The following is a 25,911-nucleotide window of genomic DNA, read 5'->3' as shown; positions in this document are numbered from 1 at the left end:
TGAAGGCAGACATCAGAATCGAAGCCCAAGGGGATTTGTTGATTTGAATGGTTGGCATCTTGTGCCTGGTGTGCTTGGTGAATCTTGGAATGAACTTGAACATGAGGCTTTTCTTCTTGGTCTCTACATTTTTGGGAAAAACCTTGTCCAAGTAAAAGAATTTACAGAGAGTAAAGGTATAGGAGATATTTTGTCCTTTTATTATGGAAAGTTTTTTAAGACCGATGCACATCGCAGATGGTCAGAGTGTCAGAAGATCAGAAGCAAACGGTGTATTCATGGGCATCAGATTTTTCATGGGTTAAGGCAACAAGAATTGCTGTCCCGCTTGATTCCTCATACCTCAGAGGAGTCCAAGAACATTCTGCTAGAGGTAAATTATGGAGCCCTTGCATCTAGGGAATCTTATTACTTCCTATTCCTTATTTTAGTATATGGAAAAGCTGCAGTAAGTTTTCCTAACTGGAAAGACTTTCACTCTATGTATTCTGTATCTGAATATGCTTGAAGGTATTGTACTCTAGGTGAATTCCTGCACTTATATTATTTTTTACTCAAAACAGATATAAATCATTCTTGTGCTGTTGTGATTTGCATTTAGATTAGTGAATTTATCAGTTTGAGTTAGATATAATTAGCAAGTCATGCTGTGGTTTTAGAATTATATACTCATAAAAATACTTTTTCTTTTAGAATTATATACCCATAACACTATTCTTTTCACCACCTTCAATTTCTTTATCAAGGATAAAATATGCCAATATCTTTTTCACGACCAATTTCCTTATCAAGGATAAAAGTAGACAATATCCTTTTCACCACCAATTTCCTTATCAAGTATAAAAGTATCCCTTTATTACTTGTTTCTGTAGTTGATGGTTATTTATGAAATTATAAATGAATGGTGCTCAAGGCATTTTAAGAAATTGTATAGGGGGTATCTTTTCTCTCCCTTGACTAGATGGGCTGATATTGTATTACTCCTCTGAGATGAATTGGTCTTTCACTTATTCTGTTTTTCGTTTTGCAGTTGTATCTATAACTGAGTGGAGCTAGAACAAGATTAAGTAGAATTAAGATTCCCTCACAATTACCTCCAGTTTTCAAGAATAAAATGGTCTATCATGTGAACAGAAGGAAGTTCTCCAATCTTTTTTTTCATTTTCTTTAAAAAGATGAACCAAATGGCATGACACTAGATTGCATGCAAAGTAAGGCAAAGACAGAAACTTTATTGACCTGTGCTTTGTTGTTTGTTGGGGTCCTGATATAGACTGATTTTTTGCATGGAGATAAGAGAATCTCTATTAATTTGTTGGAGCAGAATTGTCATAATCAGTGTTGTGAAAAGCGTTGAGGCGTAAGCCTCGAGGCGTAAAGCGTAAGCCTCAAAAAAAAATTTAAACTTAAAAATCGATAAAAAATATCTAAAATTATAAATAAATAAAAAATGCTTTATTGATGAAGCAACAACCAACAAGAAATAAAACACACACGAGATTTTGGACTTATATTCAGTCAAATATCCAATCCAAATCCCAAATGTTGACATTCCTCTCTCTCTCTCTCACTCTCTCTCTCTCTCACACACACACACGAGATTTTCAAAACTTGTTTCTTTTGTTACTTGGAATCAGTGTTGTTAAAAATCGGTTCACTAAGTGAATTGTTAAAAAAGATAATATCTGTCCAAATTGAATGGAATCATATTGTTTTTTAATCAGACCATTGCAAAGATTAGCTTTTTTTATTTTTATAAAACATATAAATGAATCGATTTAGGGTAGAATCAACTTGATTGAGCAAAAAAAAACAAATTTTAGCCAGCAACCTACATTGGTTGAGTCCATTTTTTTTAGAAGTCATTTCAGAAGTTGAAAGTTTTTGTTATCAAGAGAAAAAGTAAGTTCAATATGAAAAAATGAATAGTAACTAAAACAATACATTTACATAATCAATCAATTGTTGTTTTCACATGAATACATCATAATTAACTTATTATAATCAAATTGGACGAAATTGAGATAACAACAATATCATATGGTACAACACAACTTTAACTCTCATTATTCGTGCATTTAAAAGATTGTTTTAATTCACCTTTTCAATGTTTCGTAGCCACTTCTTGCTTTTTCATTCCATGTGAACTTGTAAAAATATCATTTTCACTCCTGGCATCACTTTTTTATTTTACTTCCATGTTTAGCAACCTTGTTTTAACTCCGCATGTGTATAACTGTTTAGTTATACACTGCCGGTCCCAAGCTCGGATAAAGGAGGAGGGTTGCGGTAGGCCTGTGACAACCAGCATAAAAACTTAGTCATACCCTATGAATATGAACCAATATGAGAATTTCGTTGGGGCGTTCCCTAATGAGCGACGCGTTGTACTCTATAGGCCCGGAGGCAGTGATAAATGGGCAAGGGTTGCTAGGTCGTCGCCCGGAAGCGATGCGTCACACCGGCACTCGGGTGTGGTGTCAAATAGGCAAGGGTTCCCTCACTTTGTTGGACGGGTGGGGGTAAAGAAGTTAGTCCAAGACCATAAAATTAGGTTAGCCAATTGGAACATAGGATCTTTAACTGGTAAGTTGGTAGAGTTAGTAGATGTTATGTGTAGGAGAAAAATTGATATTTTATGTCTACAAGAGACCAAATGGGTAGGTGAGAAAGCAAAAGTGATAGAACCTTGGGGATATTAGATTTGGTATACAGGAATAAATAGGAATAGGAATGAAGTAGGGATTGTTATGAGTCGTGAGTTTATAGATAATGTAGTTGAGGTCCGTAGGAAGGGTGATAGGATTTTACTTATTAAATTAGTATTAGGTACAAATATTATTAATATTATTAGTGTTTATGCACCTCAAGTAGGTTTAGATTATTCCATTAAGCGTCAATTTTGGGAAGATTTAGATGGAGTAGTACAAGGGATATCTTATGGAGAAAGGCTTTTCATCGGCGGTGACCTTAATGGGCATGTAGGCATTAGTAGGGATGGATTTGAGAGTATCCATGGAGGCTATGGTATAGGAGAAAGAAACGAAAGTGGAGAAAGGATTTTAGATTTTGGTTTGTCCTATGATATGATCTTAGCAAATACTTGGTTTAGGAAGAGGGAGTCTCACCTAGTAACATTTAAAAGTGGGGTTAATACGAGTCAGCTAGATTTTTTTCTACTTAGAAAGAGAAATAGGGATTGTTGCATCGATTGTAAGGTTATACCGAGAGAAATTGTAGCTACACAACATAGAGTCTTAATTTTAGATCTTAGAATTAGACAATACCGCAAAAGGGATAGACATATGATAGATCCTAGAATTAAGTGGTGGGCACTGAAAGAAGCTAAACAAGGAATGTTTGTAGAGCGGGTAATTAAGGAAGTTGATTGGTGTCTCGAGGAGGATTCAGAATCTATGTGGAATAAGATAGCGGGTGGCATGAGAAAGGTGGCTAAGGAGGTATTGGGTGAGTCTAAAGGCGGTGCACCGCTAGGTAAGGATACATCGTGGTGGAACGAGGATGTCCAATTAGCTATTAAGGTTAAAAGAGAGTGTTATAGAAATCTAAGTAAAAATTGTGATAATGAGAATTTGGAGAAGTATATGATAGCAAAGAAGGAAGCTAAAAAGTAGTTCGGAACGCGAGGGATAAGGTATATAAGGAGGTTTATGACAAGTTGGATACCAAAGAGGGTGAGAAGGATATTTATAGGCTTGCAAAGATGAGAGATAGGAAATCGAGGGATCTGGGTATTGTTAGATGTATCAAAGATGAAACGCAAAGGGTTTTAGTCAAAGATGAGGAGATTAAGGAGAGATAGAAAGATTATTTTGATAAGCTATTTAATGAAAGTCATGCTCAGGATCTGGGAGACTTCTCCATTCCTTTTCATGAGATGAATCGTGACTTCATGCGCAAGATTCAAAAGAAAGAAATTGCAGAGGCTTTGAAGAAAATGAAATCAAGAAGGGCAGTTGGCCCAGATGGTATACCTATCGAGGCTTGGAAATGCTTGGGAGAGAAAGGTTTAGAATGGTTGACAAATCTTTTTAACAAGATTTGGCGGACAAATAAAATGCCTAATGAGTGGAGGAAGAGTACTTTGGTGCCTCTATATAAGAATAAGGGTGATATACAAGATTGCACAAACTATCGTGGTATAAAACTCATGAGTCATACTATGAAACTTTGGGAGAGGGTGATTGAGTCTAGGTTGAGGAAGATTGTCATGATATCGGAGAATCAATTTGGTTTTATGCCTGGAAGATCAACTATGGAAGCTATACATCTTCTTAGACAACTTATTGAGAGAAATAGAGAGAGGAACAAAGATTTGCATATGGTTTTTATTGATTTGGAGAAGGCTTACGATAGAGTACCTAGGGACGTTTTCTGGTGGACAATGATGAAGAAAGGTGTTTCTCTCAAGTACATTAGTATAATTAAAGATATGTATGAAGGAGTAGTAACCAATGTCCGCACTTGTGGAGGAGTGACAACCAATTTTCTTATAACGGTTGGGTTACATCAAGGATCTGCTTTAAGCCCTTTCCTATTTGCTATAGTGATGGATGAGCTTACGAGATCAATTCAAGAAAATGTGCCGTGGTGTATGTTGTTTGCTGATGATATTGTTTTGATTGATGAGTCTAGAGTTGGGGTTAATGCTAAGTTAGAATTATGAAGACAGACATTGGAAGCAAGAGGTTTTAAGTTGAGTAAGAGTAAGACAGAATACATGGAATGTCGATTTAGTAAGCAACGAAGTAGTGATGGGAGTGTAGTGAAGCTTGGTGAGCACGAAATAGCGGTGGATTATTCTTTCAAATATTTGGGATCTATCATTCAAAAGTATGGAGAAATTGATGGAGATGTAAATCATAGGATAAAGGTTGGGTGGATGAAATGGAAGAGTGCAACTGGAGTGTTGTGCGATCGTAGAATGCCATTGCGGTTGAAGGGAAAGTTTTATAGGACGACTATTAGGCCCGCTTTACTATATAGTACGGAATGTTGGGCTGCCAAGAGACATCATATTCAAAAAATGAGTGTAGCTGAGATGCGTATGCTGAGATGGATGTGTGGAAATACAATAAAAGATAAGATTCGGAACGAGGAGATACGTAAGAAGGTAGGCGTTGCACCCATTGAAAATAAGATGAGAGAGAATCGTTTATGGTGGTTTGGACATATTCGACGAAGGCCTAATGATGCTCCAGTTAGAAGGATGGAGAAATTGGAAAATATATTAGTTAAAAGAGGTCGGGGTAGGCCTAGGAAGACATGGATGGAGGTGATAAGAAAGGATATGAATGCTTTGAACCTCACCGAGGACATGGCATTGGATAGAAATGAATGGAGGAGAAGGATTCATGTGGAAGACCCATAATGATTTTCTTTGTTGGTTCATATCGCCGACCCCAATTGTTTTGGGATGAAGGCGTAGTTGTTGTTGTTTAGCAACCTTGTTTTGGATCCTAATCCAATCATGCATACTGTGCGGAGAGAGAAGAGAGAACGAAAGGGAAGAGAGCATACCTGACCTCCGGGAGAGGGAGAGCGAGCCGGCGCAGTGGTGGAAGTGGTGGCGACCTGGGCGATGGTGGCAAAGGAGCGTGAAGAGAGGGACATCGAGTGGGAGAGGAGAGGGATAGTGTGCGTGAAGGAGGAACGTGGGCTTTTTAAGCAATGCTTTAAAAAAACTTATTTGGGGGTCAAATGAGGGCTTTGACCCTCATTTGACTATAAAAATTTAAGGCATGTACGGCTCAGCGTGAGGCGCGCCTCGCTTCGAGGCATGCGCCTCAAGGCGTATGAGGCACACGCCTCAGGGCTTTTGCGCTTTGTACGTGCGCTTCAAGGCATAACGCCCCTCCTCGCCTTGAGGCGAGGCGTGCTTTTTGCGCCTTGAGGCGCGTTTTTAATAACACTGGTTATAATGCTACATTATTGACACCAAATGCTTAATTTCTATTTTAATGGAAGTGGGTTTGATCCTTCTGCACTTAGTGTCAGTGCGACATTAGCAGCAAATGTCTGTTTCTATTTCAAATGAAATTGTTTTCCTCCCATTTATGCATAGACCAGCACCTTTTCAATTTTCACCCAGATCAGTTTTCGCAGATCCTTCATTTGTTTTCTTCTGTTGAAGGGTCTGGGTCTCTTATTAGGACACCTTTTTAGTTGGGATTTCTATTTCTAGAATTGCACTTTATCTATCTTTCTTTTATTTACCTGTTTCTTTTTTTGCTTAGTTATTGTTGTTGCTGCTTCCAGATTCTACAATTGTGCAATCGAGTGATGTCAACTTAGTCAAATTACCCATAAAAATAACCATGTGTATGTTGTAGCAGAAATAGCTTTTCTTGTATAAGCTGCCTTGTATGCATTCCTACATTCTGACAAGTCGTCTCAGTGCTGACTTTCAGTTCTAGGTTATCGCCTTCAGTATCAGTGATGACTTCCAATTCTTGCTAATCACCTCAAATAAAGTTGAGAAATGACAGATAGTAACACATCAAATGGGGAAAAATGCATTTTGACTTACAGTTATTATTTCTTTTATTTTTGTTTTCTCAAACTTGTTGAAAAACTGTTTGAGCATATATTACCTGGCTATGAGAGCATAATATTAGTCTTATGCTCTCAATTTTGACCGTATCCCTTTTGGTTGGTTATTCGCTAATTCATTATATTAGTCTTATGCTCTCAATAAGTGATTCTTTTGTCTTTAATGTGTTGGATTTTCCAATTTTGAATAATATTCATCTTTTGTGGACAGAAAACAAAAGCATATAATGGAGGAAAAGTTTCACTGGAGGAGTATGTTACCACATTAAAAATAACGGTTGGATTGGCAACGCTAGTAAAGGCTGTTGGGATTGGGAAGGGGAAGCATGACCTCACTGGCATCAACACGGAACCTGCAAAGGCAACTCAACCAGCTGTTACTCGTCTTGCAATTCCTATTGGTAAGGCTTGCTCCTCCTTGACATCTGAAGAGATTATCAAATTCCTCACAGGGGATTTCAGGTTAAGCAAAGCTCGGTCAAGTGATCTGTTCTGGGAAGCTGTTTGGCCTCGTCTACTAGCAAGAGGGTGGCATTCAGAGCAGCCTATAATTCATGGTTTTGTTGTGTCCAAGAATTCATTGGTTTTCCTCATCCCTGGTATAAAGAAATTCTCAAGAAGGAGACTCGTGAAGGGCACCCATTACTTTGATTCTGTTAGCGATGTGCTGAATAAAGTAACATTGGATCCAAGCCTCCTTGAAATTGAGGCTGATGGCACCAACAGCAATATGGTCAAGGAGGATGTATGGGGTGAGAATGCTAAGTTGGATGAAAAGGGCCCTTTTGATCATCAACTCCATTGTTATCTTCGCCCAAGGCTTTCAAGTTGCAATTCTGAGCACATCAAGTTTACAGTTGTAGATACCAGCATGGTTTATGAAGGGTCATGCAAGGTAAGAGAAATGAGAACTTTACCCATGGATACTGACAGTCCAGCCAGCTTTTCAACAGATGCTGATGATGACAGTTCTGAGGAGCAGGCTGATGAGCCTGATTCAGCAAAGACATTTCTGAGTTGTTTGGAATCTTCTGCTAAGTTTAGAGATAATTCAGACAAGAGTGTGAACAAAGGAATGCAAGCTGAGCATCCAGATGCCCATCTTCCCAATTCTGAACAGGCATCAACAAGAGATGAACTGGATGTGGGAAGTGGATCCACTTGTAATCAAGATAGAAGACTTGTTGCATTGACTTCCAAGAAAAAGGACCATGAACCCAATCATATAGTAAGGTCCTCCCCAAAGAAATATTTAGCTACTGTTTTGAAACGGTGGAGGATTAACCCAGGAAATCATGGAGATAGCAGTCAAGAAGATGATACATTGACCACTGGAACCAATAAAAAGGAAAGTGAACTGCATTCTCAGTCAAAGTCATTTAAGGATAGTCTTCCTGAGATTGCAGCAATTGATGATTTTCAGGGGACACGTGTTCTCAGTACAAGTCTTGATGGAAGATGTGAAACTATGGGAGCTGATGACCATTTGGGCAGTGGCGAATATAAGGAGAAGGGATTGTCTCTACGTACGGAAAAAAGTTTTCCACGTACTTTGATTGATCTGAACTTACCACATTGTCCCACTGATATTGAAATGGATGAGGCATTGGACACACAAGTGGTGCGTTGTCAGGATAATGCTGACTTAAGAGGAGATTCCTTTTCAATGGAAACAAATCAGCGGGGTAAGAGTGCCCAAGCATTTCAAGTGTCAGATGGCATGGATAATGCCAAGAAGTCTACAATACAAGCCAGGAGGCAGAGCACCAGAAACCGCCCTCTGACAACAAGGGCCTTGGAAGCACTTGCGATTGGTTTGCTGAGCCCAAGGCATAGGGTGAGGGGCACAAAAGCTGGGGAAGCAGAGAAACTGGTGTCTAAACCCAGTCGAAGGACAAAATGTATTGCAGTGCCAGCCCGCACCACTGCTCTTGCATCTGGCAATTGTACTGATGCTGTCATACACCCTCAAGAAGAAAGAATGGATGAGAAAGGTGGTACTAAGAAAATCAGGAATGCACTTCAATCTGATAAGGGAGTGACTCTTGGAATAATGGGGTTGTCAAAATCTTCATCAGTCTGAAATCCCAACTGGAAAAGATGGTCAATCTGGCTAGAGGTGCCGTTGTTTCCTCTGGTTGAGAAACAAATTATGCAGTGGTGCGGGTTCTCGGATGCTCTAACATTCACAAAGTTCACATGAAAATCTACACAGTTGAACACATGGTGTTCAGTGTTTCCTGGAATTGGTCCGAGTGCGAGTGAACATCCTACTTTTACAGTTTTTCTCTTTCAATAGCCACAGATTGCTTCTGATGCAGCATCCCAATCTTATGAAAATCATGCCATTGGGGTAATAAATTTGCGGAGAAGTCTTGATCGTTCTTTGCTAGATCATCATGTTTGCATTCTTATCGGTGGTGGGTAATTCTATCCAATGCTGCTGTAATAGAGCTGAGTGGATCCATTGCAACGTGGAACTCACATCTTGTTTCAGCAGATATCATGCTGACTTGTGTTCATATCTTTCACTTAATGAGTATGCTATCTTCTCCGATTAAGCAATCTTGTATTTGATATCTTTTACTTTTTCATTTTCCATGGTATTCATCATCATAATTGATGAACTCAAGGTCATGTTGCCTTTCCATCTCAAGTTTCTGATTCTCTTCATTCAATTGAGTTTGCATCTATTTCTAACCCTCCAAAAGCTTTGTTTGATGACCTTTTCTTCTAGTAGGCAATTACCTGTAGCAACTCTCTCTCTCTCTCTCTCTCTCTCTCTCTCTCTCTCTCTCTCTCTCTCTCTCTCGATCGAGAGAAAGATTTTCGGGAAAAAAACTTTTCTATCTCTCTCTCGCTACGTCGGAAACACCATCGCCCGACCTCCTCTGCAGTGACGCCCTTCTCCACGCGGGAACCACCATCGCTCGACCAACTCTGCAGCGACGCCCATTGCTGCTCAGGAGCCACTGTCGCCAGACCTCCCTTGCACGACGCTCCTCGTTGTGCCAGAGCCACCAACGCTCGACCTCCTCTCCAGCTACCCCCCCCCCCCCGTCGCCCGACCTTAGGGTCATCCTCTGCAGCGTCGTCCCTCACCACATCGGAGCCACCATCGCCCGACCTTTGCAGCGTCGTCCCTCACCGCATCAGAGCCAACACCAGCTGCAATCGCCCACCATCCCTCAGACAGCAAGTTCTTTGGCATTTTGGGGGTTTTATGATTGCTGAAGAGGTCGACCTCCCACTGCAACCGTCCACCATCCCTCCGGCAGCCAGGTGCTCTCTCGCTTCTTTCTTCCTCATGAGTCGCTCATCGCGTGTTTTCTGGGGTTTTGTTTTTTATCGCTCTTTGGGAGCAAATCGGAGGGCCCTCCATATCATTCAGGATGCTCTTAATGACTGGGGCACAGCATTCGCCCTTCGACGGTGGGGTTTCGATGTTGACCTGCCATTCAGACTCAAGCATCGATTATTTTTCAATCTCTCAGATGTCTTCGGTTCATGCCTGGATGCAGGCTCTCTTCATATCTCAGACGTCAGAAAATTTATCCATGTCATTAGGAGGGAGCCTCTCGAAGCATGTTCTGTCATGGCGCTGCTTGACCCGCCTTTCTTTTTTCGGGAGCTTCCACATTGGGTCGCTGACCAGGACTGGCAGTAGGTTCAATCTTCATGGCAACGCTCTTTTTGTGCCCTTCGCACAAGATCTCAGTTGCGTCGCGCTAGACCGGGAGATTGGTGGTGTGTATCATGTTTTTCTCTGAATTTTCAGAAACGCTTTGATTGCCATATGTGTGATTAATCTTTCCTTGCTCGTCGTCATCCTTTTTGGAAGCGAAGGCGAATAAATGTTCTTCACCACCATTCAACCGGAAAGCCTCTTGACTTCAGCGAATCTTTTGTGTTGGGAGCCACTTTGCCTATCAGAGTTCTAAGCGACCTTCGCGACATACTTCTTTTTCGCCATGGGTGCAGATTGGAGATCTTCAGGAGCTGAAGATTTCTTTTCATGCCATCAAGATTGGGACTATCTGGGTTCCGGTCTGGTTATCACATGCTTTGCTCAGGCAGCTCACCGAAAAAACCTTTTCGACTACGGTTCCGGCTATATCATCTACATTTCTGGCATACGTTGCCAAACCCAGCACGTCTATTAGACTTCTCGTATCTTGCTTTCAACTACTGTCGAACATGCTACTGGGGGGCCTCAAGATATCTGTCGCAACTAGTTTTGATTATTATCCTATCGATGATAAGTCCGTCATTATTCCCCATCCTCATGCCCATCATGGTTTCTCTGTTAGTGACTTTGTGCCTTACACAACTAGCGCCACTTCTCGAGGTGGATTGGCAGCTCGGTTAGACAGTCATGCAAAAGGTGGAAAAAGGTTAATTTTGCCCTCGTCCTTCATTATTTTTTCATTTAGGCATTTTGATTATATGGTGGTTCACATTATGGCGTTTAATGCTCGTTCCACTGATGCTCACAGATGCATGATTATTGGTCTATCGGTTCCTTTTTCTTTATTGTCGGCCGTCACTGAGGCCACTACTATTGCCTCTATCGTCACTGATTCTGTGTGCAGTTCTTGGAGGTGTGTAGCTCAAGATGGTCAGTTAATCACTATTTGGGAGGATGGTTTTAAATACGCTAGGAGTTTTGTGTTTGAACAATGGTGGCTCAAGGAGCCAGACTTTCACACTATTATTTCAGACTCTTGGAACAAGCCCTTCAATGAGCAGTGGGCGACTATTCAGTGTCATGAAAAGTTGTCTCGTCTCACTAAGGATATCAAAGCTTGACTCCATAATCGAGATGTGGTTAAATTTCAGCAAATGACTGCTTGGGAGCAAGAGATTTCAGCATTGTATCAAACTATGTCTTCCCCGGAGTCTCTATCTGATTCACACCTGCAGAGTTTGCATGCCAGATCTATTGAGTTATCAACGCTTTTGAAGAACTAGAGGGTCAAAGAGGAAATTAGATGGAAGCAACAGGCAAGAGTGAAATGGCTTACAGACGAAAACGGTAATACCAAATTTTTTCACTCATATGCTTCTCATCGTCATAGGAGGAATGTCGTCTCATCAATCACCATTGGGAGTGTTTTATACCTTAATCAACACGTTATTTTAGTTGTCACTCAGTATTTTAAAGATTTATATTATGTTTTACTTACTGCGAAGGGTGTCATTGGTCATGTTTCTGTTGGTTCGATTCGGCAAGATCAAGCCAGAATTAGGCAAATGAAGTTCTCTGAAGATGAGATTTTTAGGGTCATCAAAGGTTTGTCGGGGTGGAAAGCTCCAGGTTCTGATGGGTTTCATGTAGATTTCTTCAGAATTTTTTGGTCTTGTGTGAAGCCTGATGTTATTAACATGTTTGATGAGTTCTATCGCAACTCCAGATTGCCTATTCAAACCCACTTGGCAATTATTTCTTTAATTTCAAAAGATAATGTTGCCACTGATATCTCTAGGTTTCACCCAATTTCTGTTATGAGTGCCCTTTATCGAATGATTGCCAAGGTGTTGGCTAATAGGTTGAAGGTCGTAACTCACCAATTTTTTTTGAACTCTCAGTTCTTCTTTATCCACAATAAGAGGATTCACCATTCATTCATCTTGGCCTCTGAAGTCATTCACTCCTTACATCTTAGTGGCCAGTCTTATTTTTCTCTTAAATTAGATTTTCATAAAGCCTTTGGATTCTGTGCATTGGCCCTTCTTATTTCAAATGTTATCCAATTTTGGCATTGGTCGTTGTTTTTTTATGTGGGTGAGGGAATTGGTCTCTAATGCTCAGGTCATGATTAAGATTAACGACACTAGAGGTGACTATATCAAGTTGGTTAATTTTTTTTTAATTGGAGTGACACATTGGATGGGACAACCCACCTATGGACTCCTACCAAATTATAAATTTTGGTTAAATTATAAATTTCATTTCACTAAATAAATTTCTAATTAATTCACTTGAAATTCAAATTCAATTCTTTAGAAATTCAAATGTAAAGTTAAATGAAATGACATTAAATGAATTTGAATTAGACTTTATTTCAATTACATGTCACCTATTAAAATTTGAAAACCAATATATTTCAATTATTTATTTTAAATATTCTTTATGAGGTTAATTTGAATTTTTTATAAATAATTTTCTAAAGAATTGAAACTTAATAGGGTCGATGAGACCCTTGGGCGTGTGGGTGTATTTTGTATATTTTTTTCTAAGGTTTAAGCAGTATATAGTATAGTATTTAATATACATTAGCAATATTAATTCATCTAAATTATTTAATCTCTTTTTTAAGAATGTTTTTTTCTCATAAACGAACTTCGAAAGTGATCTCTAGCTGGGTCGGTAGGACCCAATATCGATTTGAGTATTTTTTTTTTTTTGTAAATTAGATTTCGAACTCATGAAACTAAATTCAAATTTATTGAATTCATATTACATACATATCAAATTAGTTAGATTCGTCTGAATCCTATTCGTCTTTATTTTGATAAAATTTATCAATTATTTTATTAAATTTTATCTCTTTCAGAAATTTGATTCTAAATACGAATTTTACTTAAATCAACTCGAATCAACTTTAATTTTTCATAGAATGTTTCTTATATATTTTTTTAGGCTAATTTATATATTTATATTTTTTGCATAAAATTCATTATTAATTATTATTTTATTTATTAGAAACACTCTGATGAATCACCTGTATTACTTTTGAATTCAATTTCAAAAAAAATATAATTTATTGTATTTTTTAAACTTGCATTAACATTCAATTAAGTCTTAATTTAGATTTAAATCAAACTCAAATCTAATTATAATATTTGAAACATATTTATTAAATCTGAATTCAAATTCGATTAAAAATTAAAACTCTGATTCAGCATAAATTATTTAGTGAAAATTTATTCCGAATCCTAGTAAATGTTTGAATTATAGATTAATTCTTATCTTAATTTTAAATAATATTTTAGCCTTAATTCAATGTTATTTTTTATAAAATATTAAAAATTTACTGGTTTTAGAGGAGGACAGTTTTTTCGATTAAAAAATTTAAAGTTGTAAGCTGCGTGAAACTCAAGCAAAGATGCTTATTAATTGGCTGACTAATTGAAGGTTCTTTCTTTCACCTCCTAACTCCTAAGGCAATATTGGTTGGATCACGTGACATTCACTTTCTCATATAAACTAAAAAGTGATTCTCACAAGGGCCCAAATCTCATGCTCAACCAAACATGGGATTTGGGATCATGTGATTTTGAATTACGTCAACCTGTAAGATCTCGAATCTCATGGGTAATGGTGTGATTTTGAATCACACCCACATTTGGCTGGTAAACACTGGGGTTCCCCCAAACATTTGTTTCCCTGTTTCTCTCATCTTCTCCTCTCCCCCATGTGAAGAAGAAGAGCATGTAAGAGGGAGAAAAGGCTAAAGTCAGAAAAACCCAAGCCTCGCTAGAAAAAAGAAGATTGCCAGATAATGGGAAAGCTTCAGCAAAAGCTCGTCGAAAAAATCAGGTAAATTTTTTTTTTCATGATTATTGAAGGGGATGGGGGGAGCTTGCCAGAGGAGGACCTCACTGGAATGGATTCCGGCGAGCTCCATTAGCCCTACCTATAACTGAACATGGGCTATCGCTTGTGAGATCTTATTTCAATCTTTTTTTTTTTTATGGTTCCTTGTGAAGCACAATGAAGGGGGGAAGCTCGTCAGAATCATTTGTAGTGAGCTATGCCATCCTTTCTACAACTGAACATGGGCTCTCGCTCGCTCGGCCTTGTTTCAGTCTTTTTGGGGCGGGAGAAGCTCGCCGACGAGCTCCATTAGCCCTCCTTATCACTGAACATGGGCTCTCGTTCGTGATGCCTTGTTTCAGTCCTTTTTTATTTTCTTTGCTTTGGTTCCTTGCGAAGCATAGTGAAGAGAAGAACTCACTGAAATTGATTATGGCCTTACGACTGAACATGGGAGCTCGCTCGTGAGACTCTGTTTCAGTGAAGGGGAGAACTCGCCGGAATTGATATCGGTGAGCTCCATCGCCTTCTCTACGATTGAACATGAACTGTCTCTCATGAGACCCTCTTTTAGCCTCGTGAGAAAATGAATGTATGTCAACTTACCAAACAAAAAAAAATTGAATCTCATACAAATGAAATTTCTTTCTTTCCTCAAACCAATCAAACATGAGAAGTGGAATCTCATGAGATTTACTTTTACATGATTTCATCTCATGATATCATAAGATTTACTTTCACATTTGTAAAGGGCAACCAAACGTACCCTTAATGTTTTTATATGTGATCACGTTTTTTTCATGTGATCATCCAACTTTCTTATGAAAATTTTTACCACTTCCAAACGTGGCCTAAATGTGAGCCAGAGGGAGCGCTTCTTAGTCCAGCTACCACAAACACGCGCCCTAGAGTTTGAGTTTCTTATTTCTTCGTATGCGAACTAGTCGCCGGAAATCCGTCGGCGCTTCCATCTACGCCTCACGAAGAGAGGTTTCCGGCATGGTCCGAGGCGTTTTCCGGCACCTGAATCCCTAGAACCATCGGCGAGAGATGGGCCAGGCGCTGCGCAGAGCGATCGCAAGGGGTCGGGCTCCGAGCCTCGACCCGTCTAGGAAGAGCGAGCGGCCGAGAGTCGTCGTCGCGAGCAAGCCGAAGTTGCCCAAACGAGAGGAATCGAGATTCTCCGCCGCCGATTCCGGTGCGTGAAAATCCGGTTTGCAATTCGCACAATTCTCTTCCTATACTCTTATCGTTTCTCTTCTCCCCTGTTTCCCATTTTCTGAAATTTTGTGATCATTGCGGGCATCTACGATCGTCTGATGCGGATTTCGGCGTTTCCGTTAGACCCAATTCGCAGTACTCTAGCATAGCTTAGCTCGTTCTCACAAATCATCATCATCATCATCATCATCATCATCATCATCATCGTTGTCGTAGTCACTATGATCACCACCACCACAGTGAGAAAACGAAGTGGACGATCGTTGTTTCTATTCATTGCGAATTGTTGGCGTTTCCCTTAGTACTGATTCCCAGTAGTCAAGCGTAGTTTAGTTCACAGCCACGAATCATCATCGTCATTGTCGTCATCGTCATCATCACCACTGTGATGCCGAATCGAATGCGGATTTGATAATGATGGTTGTTTTTTTCATTCACTGCGAGATTGTGTTTGAATTTTGGGATTGAGAAAAGTGGTTTGGAGTTTGCACAAATTGTGTAAATGTGATGGTTCTTTTATCGAAGGATAATTGCATTCACTTGTTTTCCAGTTCTGCGAGTTCCTTCTGTTATGAACTCTCGCTGGATAAATCCACATGCGAGAAGAATGGTTAGAATTTCGCACAAATCATGTAAATGTGATGGTTCTTGTATTGAAATATAATTGCATTCACTTGTTTTCGAGTTCTGTGAGTTTCTGTTATGAATTCTCGCTCGATAAGTCCCGATGCGAGAAGAATGGTTTGAATTTCGCACAAATCGTGTAAATGTGATGGTTTTTTATTGAAAGATAATTGCATTCACTTGTTTTCCGGTTCTGTGAGTTGCTTCTATTATGAACTATCTCCCAATAAGTCCATATGCTAGAACAATCCGTAAAAAGCACGAGCAATAAGAAGTGGAAGGAATATTAACAAAATGTTGTTGGTGAGGGGTTTAATAGGACGCTATTGTCTCTGACTTGATCTATGCTAGATCAATATGGTTTCTAAATTCACACACATATGCAGGAAAACATGCAAAATTACCCTTTTATCGAAGGATAGTTGCATTCACTTGTTTTCCAATTCTGTGAGTTCCTTCTATCACGAATTTCTCTCTTGATAAGACATGCGAGAATAATACTTAAAAAAAACACAAGCAATGAGAAGCATAAAGAGTACTAACAAAATGTTTTTGGTGAAGGGTGTGATAGGACGCTATTGTCTGTGACTTGATGTATGCTAGATCAATATGGTTTCCAAAATCATAGGAATTTGTTTGTCATGTTTTCACAGTCAAACACAGTGCGGAAAATGAGGTCTGACAGACCATCTTCAGGAGGGGTAGTTTGATAATTTTTTAAAATAAAAGAAATGTCGGTTTGGTTAATTAAGTGAGTCATTGTACCGATCCGACTACTTCTATGAGAGATTCAACTATAGGGTGAGGGTTCAATCCTTGCATTCGAGGTAAAAGAACATTTGCAAATAACTCCCTAGATAATAAAATACAGTCTTTGTGTATAAATTGACTGAATGCATGCTTAAAAATCTGTATTTTGTGGTTTTTAAAAAGATGTATGTGAACTATAGTTCATATTACATGTTATCCTAGTACTTTGCCAATTCATGAAAATGTTGGTATATGATTATGTCATGAATGTACTTATTGTAGAAACAAGGATAATGGTTTGACATATATAATATATTATGGGAAAAAGGAATGCTAGGCTTTGAGAAAGAGAGGTGTAGTTGAGGTCCGTAGGAAGGGTGATAGGATTTTACTTATTAAATTAGTATTAGGTACAGATATTATTAATATTATTAGTGTTTATGCACCTCAAGTAGGTTTAGATGATTCCATTAAGCGTCAATTTTGGGAAGATTTAGATGGAGTAGTACAAGGGATATCTTATGAAGAAGGGCTTTTCATCGGCGGTGACCTTAATGGGCATGTAGGCATTAGTAGGGATGGATTTGAGAGTATCCATGGAGGCTATGGTATAGGAGAAAGAAACGAAAGTGGAGAAAAACTTTTAGATTTTGATTTGTCCTATGATATGATCTTAGCAAACACTTGGTTTAGGAAGAGGGAGTCTCACCTAGTAACATTTAAAAGTGGGGTTGATACGAGTCGGATAAATTTTTTCCTACTTAGAAAGAGAGATAGGGGTTGTTGCATCGATTGTAAGGTTATACCGGGAGAAAGTGTAGCTACACAACATAGAGTCTTAATTTTAGATCTTAGAATTAGACAATGCCGCAAAAGGGATAGACATAGGATAGATCCTAGAATTAAGTGGTGGGCACTGAAAGGAGCTAAACAAGGAATGTTTGTAGAGCGGGTAGTTAAAGAAGTTGATTGGTGTCTCGAGGAGGATTCAGAATCAATGTGGAATAAGATAGCGGGTGGCATGAGAAATGTGGCTAAGGAGGTATTGGGTGAGTTTAAAGGCGGTGCATCGCTAGGTAAGGATACATCGTGGTGGAACGAGGATGTCAAATTAGCTATTAAGGTTAAAAGAGAGTGTTATAGAAATCTAAGTAAGAGTCGTGATAATGAGAATTTGGAGAAGTATATGATAGCAAAGAAGAAAGCTAAAAAAGTAGTTCGGAACGCGAGGGATAAGGTATATAAGGAGGTTTATGACAAGTTGGATACCAAAGAGGGCGAGAAGGATATTTATAGGCTTGCAAAGATGAGAGATAGGAAATCGAGGGATCTGGGTATGGTTAGATGTATCAAAGATTAAACGCAAAGGGTTTTAGTTAAAGATGAGGAGATTAAGGAGAGATAGAAAGATTATTTTGATAAGCTATTTAATGAAAGTCATGCTCAGGATCTGGGAGACTTCTCCATTCCTTTTCATGAGATGAATCGTGACTTCATGCGCAAGATTCAAAAGAAAGAAATTGCAGAGGCTTTGAAGAAAATGAAATTAAGAAGGGCAGTTGGCCCAGATGGTATTCCTATCGAGGCTTGAAAATGTTTGGGAGAGAAAGGTTTAGAATGGTTGACAAATCTTTTTAACAAGATTTGGCAGACAAATAAGATGCCTAATGAGTGGAGGAAGAGTACTTTGGTGCCTCTATACAAGAATAAGGGTGATATACAAGATTGCACAAACTATCGTGGTATAAAACTCATGAGTCATACTATGAAACTTTGGGAGAGGGTGATTGAGTCTAGGTTGAGGAAGGTTGCCATGATATCGGAGAATCAATTTGGTTTTATGCCTGGAAGATCAACTATGGAAGCTATACAACTTCTTAGACAACTTATTGAGAGAAATAGAGAAAGGAACAAAGATTTGCATATGGTTTTTATTGATTTAGAGAAGGCATATGATAGAGTACCTAGGGACGTTCTCTGGTGGACAATGATGAAGAAAGGTGTTTCTCTCAAGTACATTAGTATAATTAAAGATATCTGGTGGACAATGATGAAGAAAGGTGTTTCTCTCAAGTATATTAGTATAATTAAAGATATGTATGAAGGAGTAGTAACCAATGTCCGCACTTGTGGAGGGGTGACAACCAATTTTCCTATAACGGTTGGGTTACATCAAGGATCTGCTTTAAGCTCTTTCCTATTTGCTATAGTGATGGATGAGCTTACGAGACCAATTCAAGAAAATGTGTCGTGGTGTATGTTGTTTGCTGATGATATTGTTTTGATTGATGAATCTAGAGTTGGGGTTAATGCTAAGTTAGAATTATGGAGACAGACATTGGAAGCAAGAAGTTTTAAGTTGAGTAAGAGTAAGACAGAATACATGGAATGTCGATTCAGTAAGCAACGAAGTAGTGATGGGAGTGTAGTGAAGCTTGGTGAGCAAGAAATACCGGTGGATGATTGTTTCAAATATTTGGGATCTATCATTCAAAAGTATAGAGAAATTGATGGAGATGTAAATCATAGGATAAAGGTTGGGTGGATGAAATGAAAGAGTGCAACTGGAGTGTTGTGCGATCGTAGAATGCCATTGCGGTTGAAGGGAAAGATTTATAGGACAACTATTAGGCCCACTTTACTATATGGTACGGAATGTTGGGTTGCCAAGAGACATCATATTCAAAAAATGAGTGTAGCTGAGATGCGTATGCTGAGATGGATGTGTAGAAATACAATAAAAGATAAGATTCAGAACGAGGAGATACGTAAGAAGGTAGGCGTTGCACCCATTGAAAATAAGATGAGAGAGAATCGTTTACGGTGGTTTGGACATATTCGGCGAAGGCCTAATGATGCTCCAGTTAGAAGGATGGAGAAATGGGAAAATATATTAGTTAAAAGAGGTCGGGGTAGGCCTAAGAAGACATGGATGGAGGTGATAGGAAAGGATATGAATGCTTTGAACCTCACCGAGGACATGGCATTGGATAGAAATGATTGGAGGAGAAGGATTCATGTGGAAGACCCAGAATGATTTTTTTTTTTGGTTCATATCGCCGACCCCAATTGTTTTGGGATGAAGGCGTAGTTGTTGTTGATGAATTATTTTGAGAATGTCATGCTTATACCTTGGGAGGGTATTTTAATGTTGTGGCATGATTAATTTATGTTGTATCTGTGAAAGTATCTCCAACAAGATACTAATATCAAGACCTTAATATTCTTGATAATGAACCCACCACGAAAGCACAATAAGAACACTTTAGAACACTTGTGCACAAAAAGCACAACCCACAAATAACTCACAAATGCACAAAGGCATAAAAACAATGGAATCAATTTATTGAGAACTTGGGCTTTGACTCAAAGCCATAAGAGAATACAAGGGGAGAGCCCCTATTTATAACAACCCAAAAGGGAGCCTTGGAGGGGCTCCACTCATAGACGTTGGAGCCCCTCCAACGGTCACAAATGTGACTGTTGGAGGGGCCCAACATCTATTTGAGTGGGGCCCCCAAGGTTCCTTTAAGTACAAAAATAAAAGAAATAAAAATAAAGAAAAAGAAAAACTAAAAAGAAATTACAAACACATTCAAAAGGTGAATGTGCGTAAAATGGAAGAAAAGACGAAACTACCCCTATGACTAAATAATAAGAAATATATATATTTTATATATATAAAAAGTAGATACATATACATATATATTAATATATGTATTACCTTATATATATAAAATATATATATATTACATTAGGTGATAAGGTACATAATTTAACAGTATCTCTGTGATGGATTGTCATCCTTAGACTTGATATTGTGTCCATGTGATTACATGCTGAAAACTAGTTAATGAATGTATACTTAAAATGATATAATACACTAACACTGAGAAAGGAAAGAAAATAAAATAAAAGGAATAATGTATATAAGGTAACAACACATACAAAGATAAGAACTCTACCAGGAAAAACATGCTCTAAAGCTTTGTTAGAGGTGTTTGAACCTCATTTGTACCTGAGATATTGAGAAATTTCTAAGTAACCCTTTGTGGGTAAAAATATTGCCTATTAGACATATGTAGAAAGTAGCATGAACCACAAACCTGAGATGCTAACAGTACTAACGAGAATGGTTACGAAGAAGACAGGAATGTTGAAAGGTTTGAGTGCTCAACAACAATACAAATGGATCAGATGGCGACAATTTTGACGTTCTTCTTGACAACACTGATGGAAACGGCTAGAGCATTTAGACTCATGATGCCTCTCATTCCTCCCCCGCACTAGTCATTATAGTGGTTAACGATGACTATTGTGGGAGAGAGAGGTTTGGACCTGGCTACTTAACCCTACCCCTTTTATCGACTAGAGGATTACCAATGTCGAGGGGACATCCCCCACTTGGACTCTTTAGAGGAGGACCAATAAGGCATCGAGGACGTATGACGGATTACCAAGTTCAAGAACATGAAGGTACTGACGTGTGACGGAACTCCAAGTGAAGAGATAGTAAAAAAATGGATTATGCAAGCTGAGAAGGCATTCAATGCAATTTAGTACCCAGAAGATCAGAAGGCATTAGTCATGACATTTGACCTAGTGGGAGATGTGGAGTATTAGTGGCGATCTATCAGGGATGTACTGGGTGACGAAGAGTTTGTTTCCTTAACTGTTTTTAGGAACAAATTTTACCGAAATTTTTTCCCAAGAATGGAGAAGTTTCGTTCTCAAAGACTTCTGTAGCTGCCCCTAAAACTTCGTAGTAAATCTCGGGTCTTAATCGGAAATGATAAACAATGGAATACCATGCAGTCTAATAATCTCATCCACGTACAAGTCTGCAAGACTCTCCAATGTCTGGTTCACCTTGATTGACAAGAAATGTGTTGACTTCATAAGGCGATCCATAATAACCCAAATAGCATTGTATTGATGCCTAGTATTGGGCCCACTTTCACTAGGGTATTTTAAGAGTCTACAACGTACCTCCTGGTCTTACCAAATACACATTGAGTCAGGATTTAGTTAGTAGTGGAGATCATCTTGGTCATTATATGGTTACATTGTTGTGCATTGTAAACATAAATGTTGCTCATGACTTCCTTGCATTTTTATCTTGAAGAATAGGAGTCAGTTTTCTTCTTGGCATAATCAGTAGGACTTGCTTTGTTAATGCATCCAAAGGTTATAGCTGTAGATTGCGAATTGTCAATTATGGTTCTGTACTTTGAAGCTTTGCTTCTTAAAACAGATTCAACTGATGGAAGAACTGTAGTGCTTTCTGTCAAATAGCACAAACTCACAGCCGAATAAGTTTATCATGTCAAAATTATGGATAATATGGTTCATATTCGATTATGAACGCTCAAACTGTCTTTCACTTTCATCTTAGCACCTCCAGAATCTGCCTTGAAATTATAAAATATTTTGCTGTTCTCTCTTTTTTGTTTCTCTGGCTCTCGTTTTTCTGAAAGAGATGTTAAGCTCACAATTTTTGGTGGTTAGTCTACGTCAGCATTCTTAAATCCTTTTCTAAATGTGATCAATGCTTCAGTTGCATGGTATTCTTGTCACTTTATGTCACTGGCATTGGAATTCAGCTACCAGAAATTGCCAGGATGTATGAGAATGCAAAATAAAGACTTATTGTCTTTCCTTTTTTTTCTATTTCTATTTTCATTCACTTGCCATGTACTGAACTCTATCTACATGTTCTACTGTGATACTTTTACGGTTGGAAGACTATGTTGAGTTTCTGTCTGTTTTGGACATACATCTTATGAAGTTTTGAACTAATCAAAAGATTAGCTGATGTGGAGGGGTCAAAGAATGAATATTATATCCTTATATTTTAGAATATTAAATCGTTAAGTTACATATTCTTTGCCTTTTATGAATTCTGAACCCAGTAAAGACACTTCTTCATTTCATCTTGTTTCCCAGAATCTATATCTAGGAACAGAAATGAATCTTCTGTACTCGAAGAAAGAGATCCAGAATACGATGCAATGCTCAGACAGATGGCCGGAAGAATCACTGCAAAGCCTGGCGGTAAACTGGAAATGGTTGAGGTGAGTCTATGCAGGTCCTTTTATTTCACTTTAGTTATATATAGATTATTGTTGTCTTACCTCATGCTGTCCATGCACCTTAAAAAGTGAGTACTTCTCAAGGTAATGAGATTGTTAATCCTGTGTCTCTACTTTATTAAACGTTCATATCAGTTTATCCACCTGTTGGCCGGTTTTACATGTATGTGTGTGTGTGGGCACACACACATTCATTTGTGTCCATGTGTATGTGTGTTTTTGCATGCAGACATCTGTGTGTGTGTGTGTGTGTGTGTGCTATAACAAGTTCACCACACTTCTTAACTCTGAGAAATTATAAGATACCATATGGTTTAAGATTAATGGCGTTTTGCAAATTTATGAAAGGCACATTGGCTTAACAACCTAATGGTTGAATGGCAATCATTTCTCTCTTGGCTTAACAACCTTCTAACATTCAGAAACATAAATACAGGGGTGAAAGAAAGTGCAGGCCGGTATCGTAGAGCATTTCAAAAGTATCTGACAGTTTGGAACATGTCATACCGCAAGGGTTGGAAATAAGCACATATTACCACTCAATTTCCTACCTTGTGTGTACGATAGTGAAATAGTTCTGTTCTTCCTAAAGATTTGGTGAGGCCTCATCCACCAAAAAAATAGTATCGAGCATAGTCTCTGGTATACCTGATATTTTGAGCATGTTGTGATGAGATATTTCAAATGCAAAATATCACAATAATTTCCATTTAAAAATATTGTGATATTATCATGGTGTTATCACAATATTTTTTATTTATCTTGGATTTTCTAAATGAAATATACAAATCCCTTCTGAATCCCCTTGAATTTGCTGCCACATCTGGCAACTGGGCAATATCAGTTATCAGTTGTAAGATATGGATGGTGTGGCAGTGGCACATGTGGGTTAACCGATAAGGTTGCTTCTTTCTGTGTGAAATGTATGAAATTATGTACAGTTTCCATTTCTTTGTTCTTGGTTTGCCAGAGCTCTCCTAGAAAAGCAGAATGATTTTGCTGAAACAGGTTTGAATTTGTCAGGGATCTTGCATGATAAACTAGGAATTGTTTCTTGTGTCATGTTTGGGCAATTAATAATTTTCTTTTATGCATGTATCTCTGTGTGTATGTGCTTGAATTCTACAAATTGCTGTCTCATGTTTGCTTTCTGCATTTCGATGGGCTTTCTACTGCTATGATCAAAATCTGCATTTGATGATATTTTGGACCAATAATTGGCTTTACCCTCTTTGCAGGCATCAGTGGTCCAGCGATATAACAGACCCATGCCAAAACTACGAGATACAAAGTCTGGTGCTGGCCGTGATGAAGAAATAACTGTTGCACCAGGGACGCTGAATGTTGCTAAGCTGCGCCAGATCTTCCTTCTCCATGAAGGCAAAGCGGATGGTCAAAGTAGACCAATGGATGCCAAAAACATTGCTGAGACATTAAAAATTGACGTAGTGCATGTTCAAAGAGTCCTGCAGTTTCTTTCTCTCCCTCCTGAGGGTGCCAATAAAAGCAGCAATGATGGCAGCAGGTAGAAAAATGTTTTTTACAGTGATTTTCTCAAGTTTTTTTTCTCTGTATCAGTTTCCAATTTTGTATCAGCACCTCAGGAGGGACATCCAACCTGGTTAAAATTGCTAGCTGAACTAACTGAAATTCGAGATTGACATGTCTTAAAAGATGGGATGTGGAATCCTATAAACTCCTCCAACTTTTCCTTCCTGATCAGTGATCACTTATTTGCTTGTAATTCTTCTTTTGCACATTAACGCTCTGCCTATGGATGTGAACACAGCGGCCGGCTCATTTCAGGGCTGGGCTGGTGGTTGACATCCATCCAGAATTCAACTCATCGTCTGACCACGCTGCCGTCACGTATACCTTGGTCAGCATCCAGTGTGATGCCTTCTGCTTTTCTCATGGGAGATCCACACATGTTAACAGATCATGTATTTCACTGGTTTCATACAAGCATGCCAGTTTAGTGAAAATTATCAAGATTATTACATCCACTGCATAGTAAAGGGGCAAATCAGGTCCAGTGCAGTTTAAATGCCATAGCAGTTCAACCTGGGCCAATCTGCCATCCTCACCTTTCCAGTAAGCCTACTGATGATTGTTGCCCATTTAAACCTGATGTAAATGGAATTAACTTGGACTCGGCCTGGTTGACCAACTGAACACCCACCATTCCTGGGCTCATTCAAGGTGAGCCAACAAAGCTATATATTGGCCATGCTACAAGGCATTGCACATTTCTATTGTCATTCTGTATGCATTGTCAAACACATTTAAAAATATACAGCTCTTGAAAACTTCAATCTGGGTTTTTTTATATGATTAAATATTCCCAAGCTTTTCTATTGCACTGTGATTGCTGATTCCCATGTTGTATAAAAGGATGAGCTTGATGAAAATATACAGTTCCTGGAAACTTCAATTGGGGTTTCTAAGATGTGCGCAAGTTTTTTTATCTTTTATGCACTGTAATTGTTGATTCCCATGTTGTGTAAAAGGATGAACTTGATCAATCAGCATTCAAGTACTTTGCAAAAGGCCTTCAGGTTAAAATGTAATTACTGTGCCTAGTCACTAGGCAATCCCTTTGCATGGAATCTATGCAACCCTTTATGTGAATAATTCCAGTTAGTATGCCAATGAATGTAAAGCTTTGTTTGGGAGCCTTGATTTGAAGGTGCACTACGGTGTCTCCAACATCCTCTGCTGTTTGGGAGCAGTGTGTTTCAGTTTCCCCAACAACCTCTTGTTTGGGAATACGGGAGCAGTGATGTTGACAAACCCCAACACCACATTTCAACACCATTCATAACAGGGTGTTTTTGGCAACTCCATCTCTAATACCATCTTTTTTCCAACACATGGAACTGGTGTTTCCCTTAACAGATCATGATTGCAATTATATACAACGTTAACTCTTGAGGTGTTCTCGGAGCTTTGAGCTTGATTTTTTGTTCAATGCTCTTGTTCCCTCTTCATTTCATGTGGGGTTTGCCTCATGGGTGAAACAGGGACACGTCATTTTATCTTTGTGTCCCTAGTAACACAAGGGGACACGCAGACTCGGACACAGACACAGACACAGACACATACTGCATT

At 38.7% G+C, this 25,911-nt stretch overlaps 2 protein-coding genes across 2 annotated transcripts; both read left to right on the top strand.

The window, feature by feature from the left end:
- Nucleotides 1-5,602: 5,602 nt before the first annotated feature.
- On the top strand, nt 5,603-8,656 carry LOC149844222 (uncharacterized). Its single transcript, XM_090001058.1, has 3 exons — nt 5,603-5,658; nt 5,761-5,848; nt 6,785-8,656. The coding sequence occupies exons 1-3, from the start codon at nt 5,603-5,605 to the stop codon at nt 8,654-8,656; spliced, it is 2,016 nt and encodes a 671-aa protein (XP_089857184.1).
- A 6,348-nt stretch (nt 8,657-15,004) lies between these two features.
- On the top strand, nt 15,005-24,538 carry LOC149844221 (uncharacterized). Its single transcript, XM_090002101.1, has 3 exons — nt 15,005-15,311; nt 22,655-22,782; nt 24,039-24,538. The coding sequence occupies exons 1-3, from the start codon at nt 15,164-15,166 to the stop codon at nt 24,327-24,329; spliced, it is 567 nt and encodes a 188-aa protein (XP_089858227.1). The 5' UTR covers nt 15,005-15,163; the 3' UTR covers nt 24,330-24,538.
- The last annotated feature ends 1,373 nt before the right edge of the window (nt 24,539-25,911 follow it).

Source organism: Nuphar pumila, chromosome 3, assembly GCF_984573655.1.
Source record: "Nuphar pumila chromosome 3, dmNupPumi1.hap1.1, whole genome shotgun sequence".
Classification (NCBI taxonomy): Eukaryota; Viridiplantae; Streptophyta; class Magnoliopsida; order Nymphaeales; family Nymphaeaceae; genus Nuphar; species Nuphar pumila.
The sequence above is the reverse complement of the archived record's forward strand: the minus strand, read 5'-3'. Positions and strand labels throughout refer to the sequence as shown.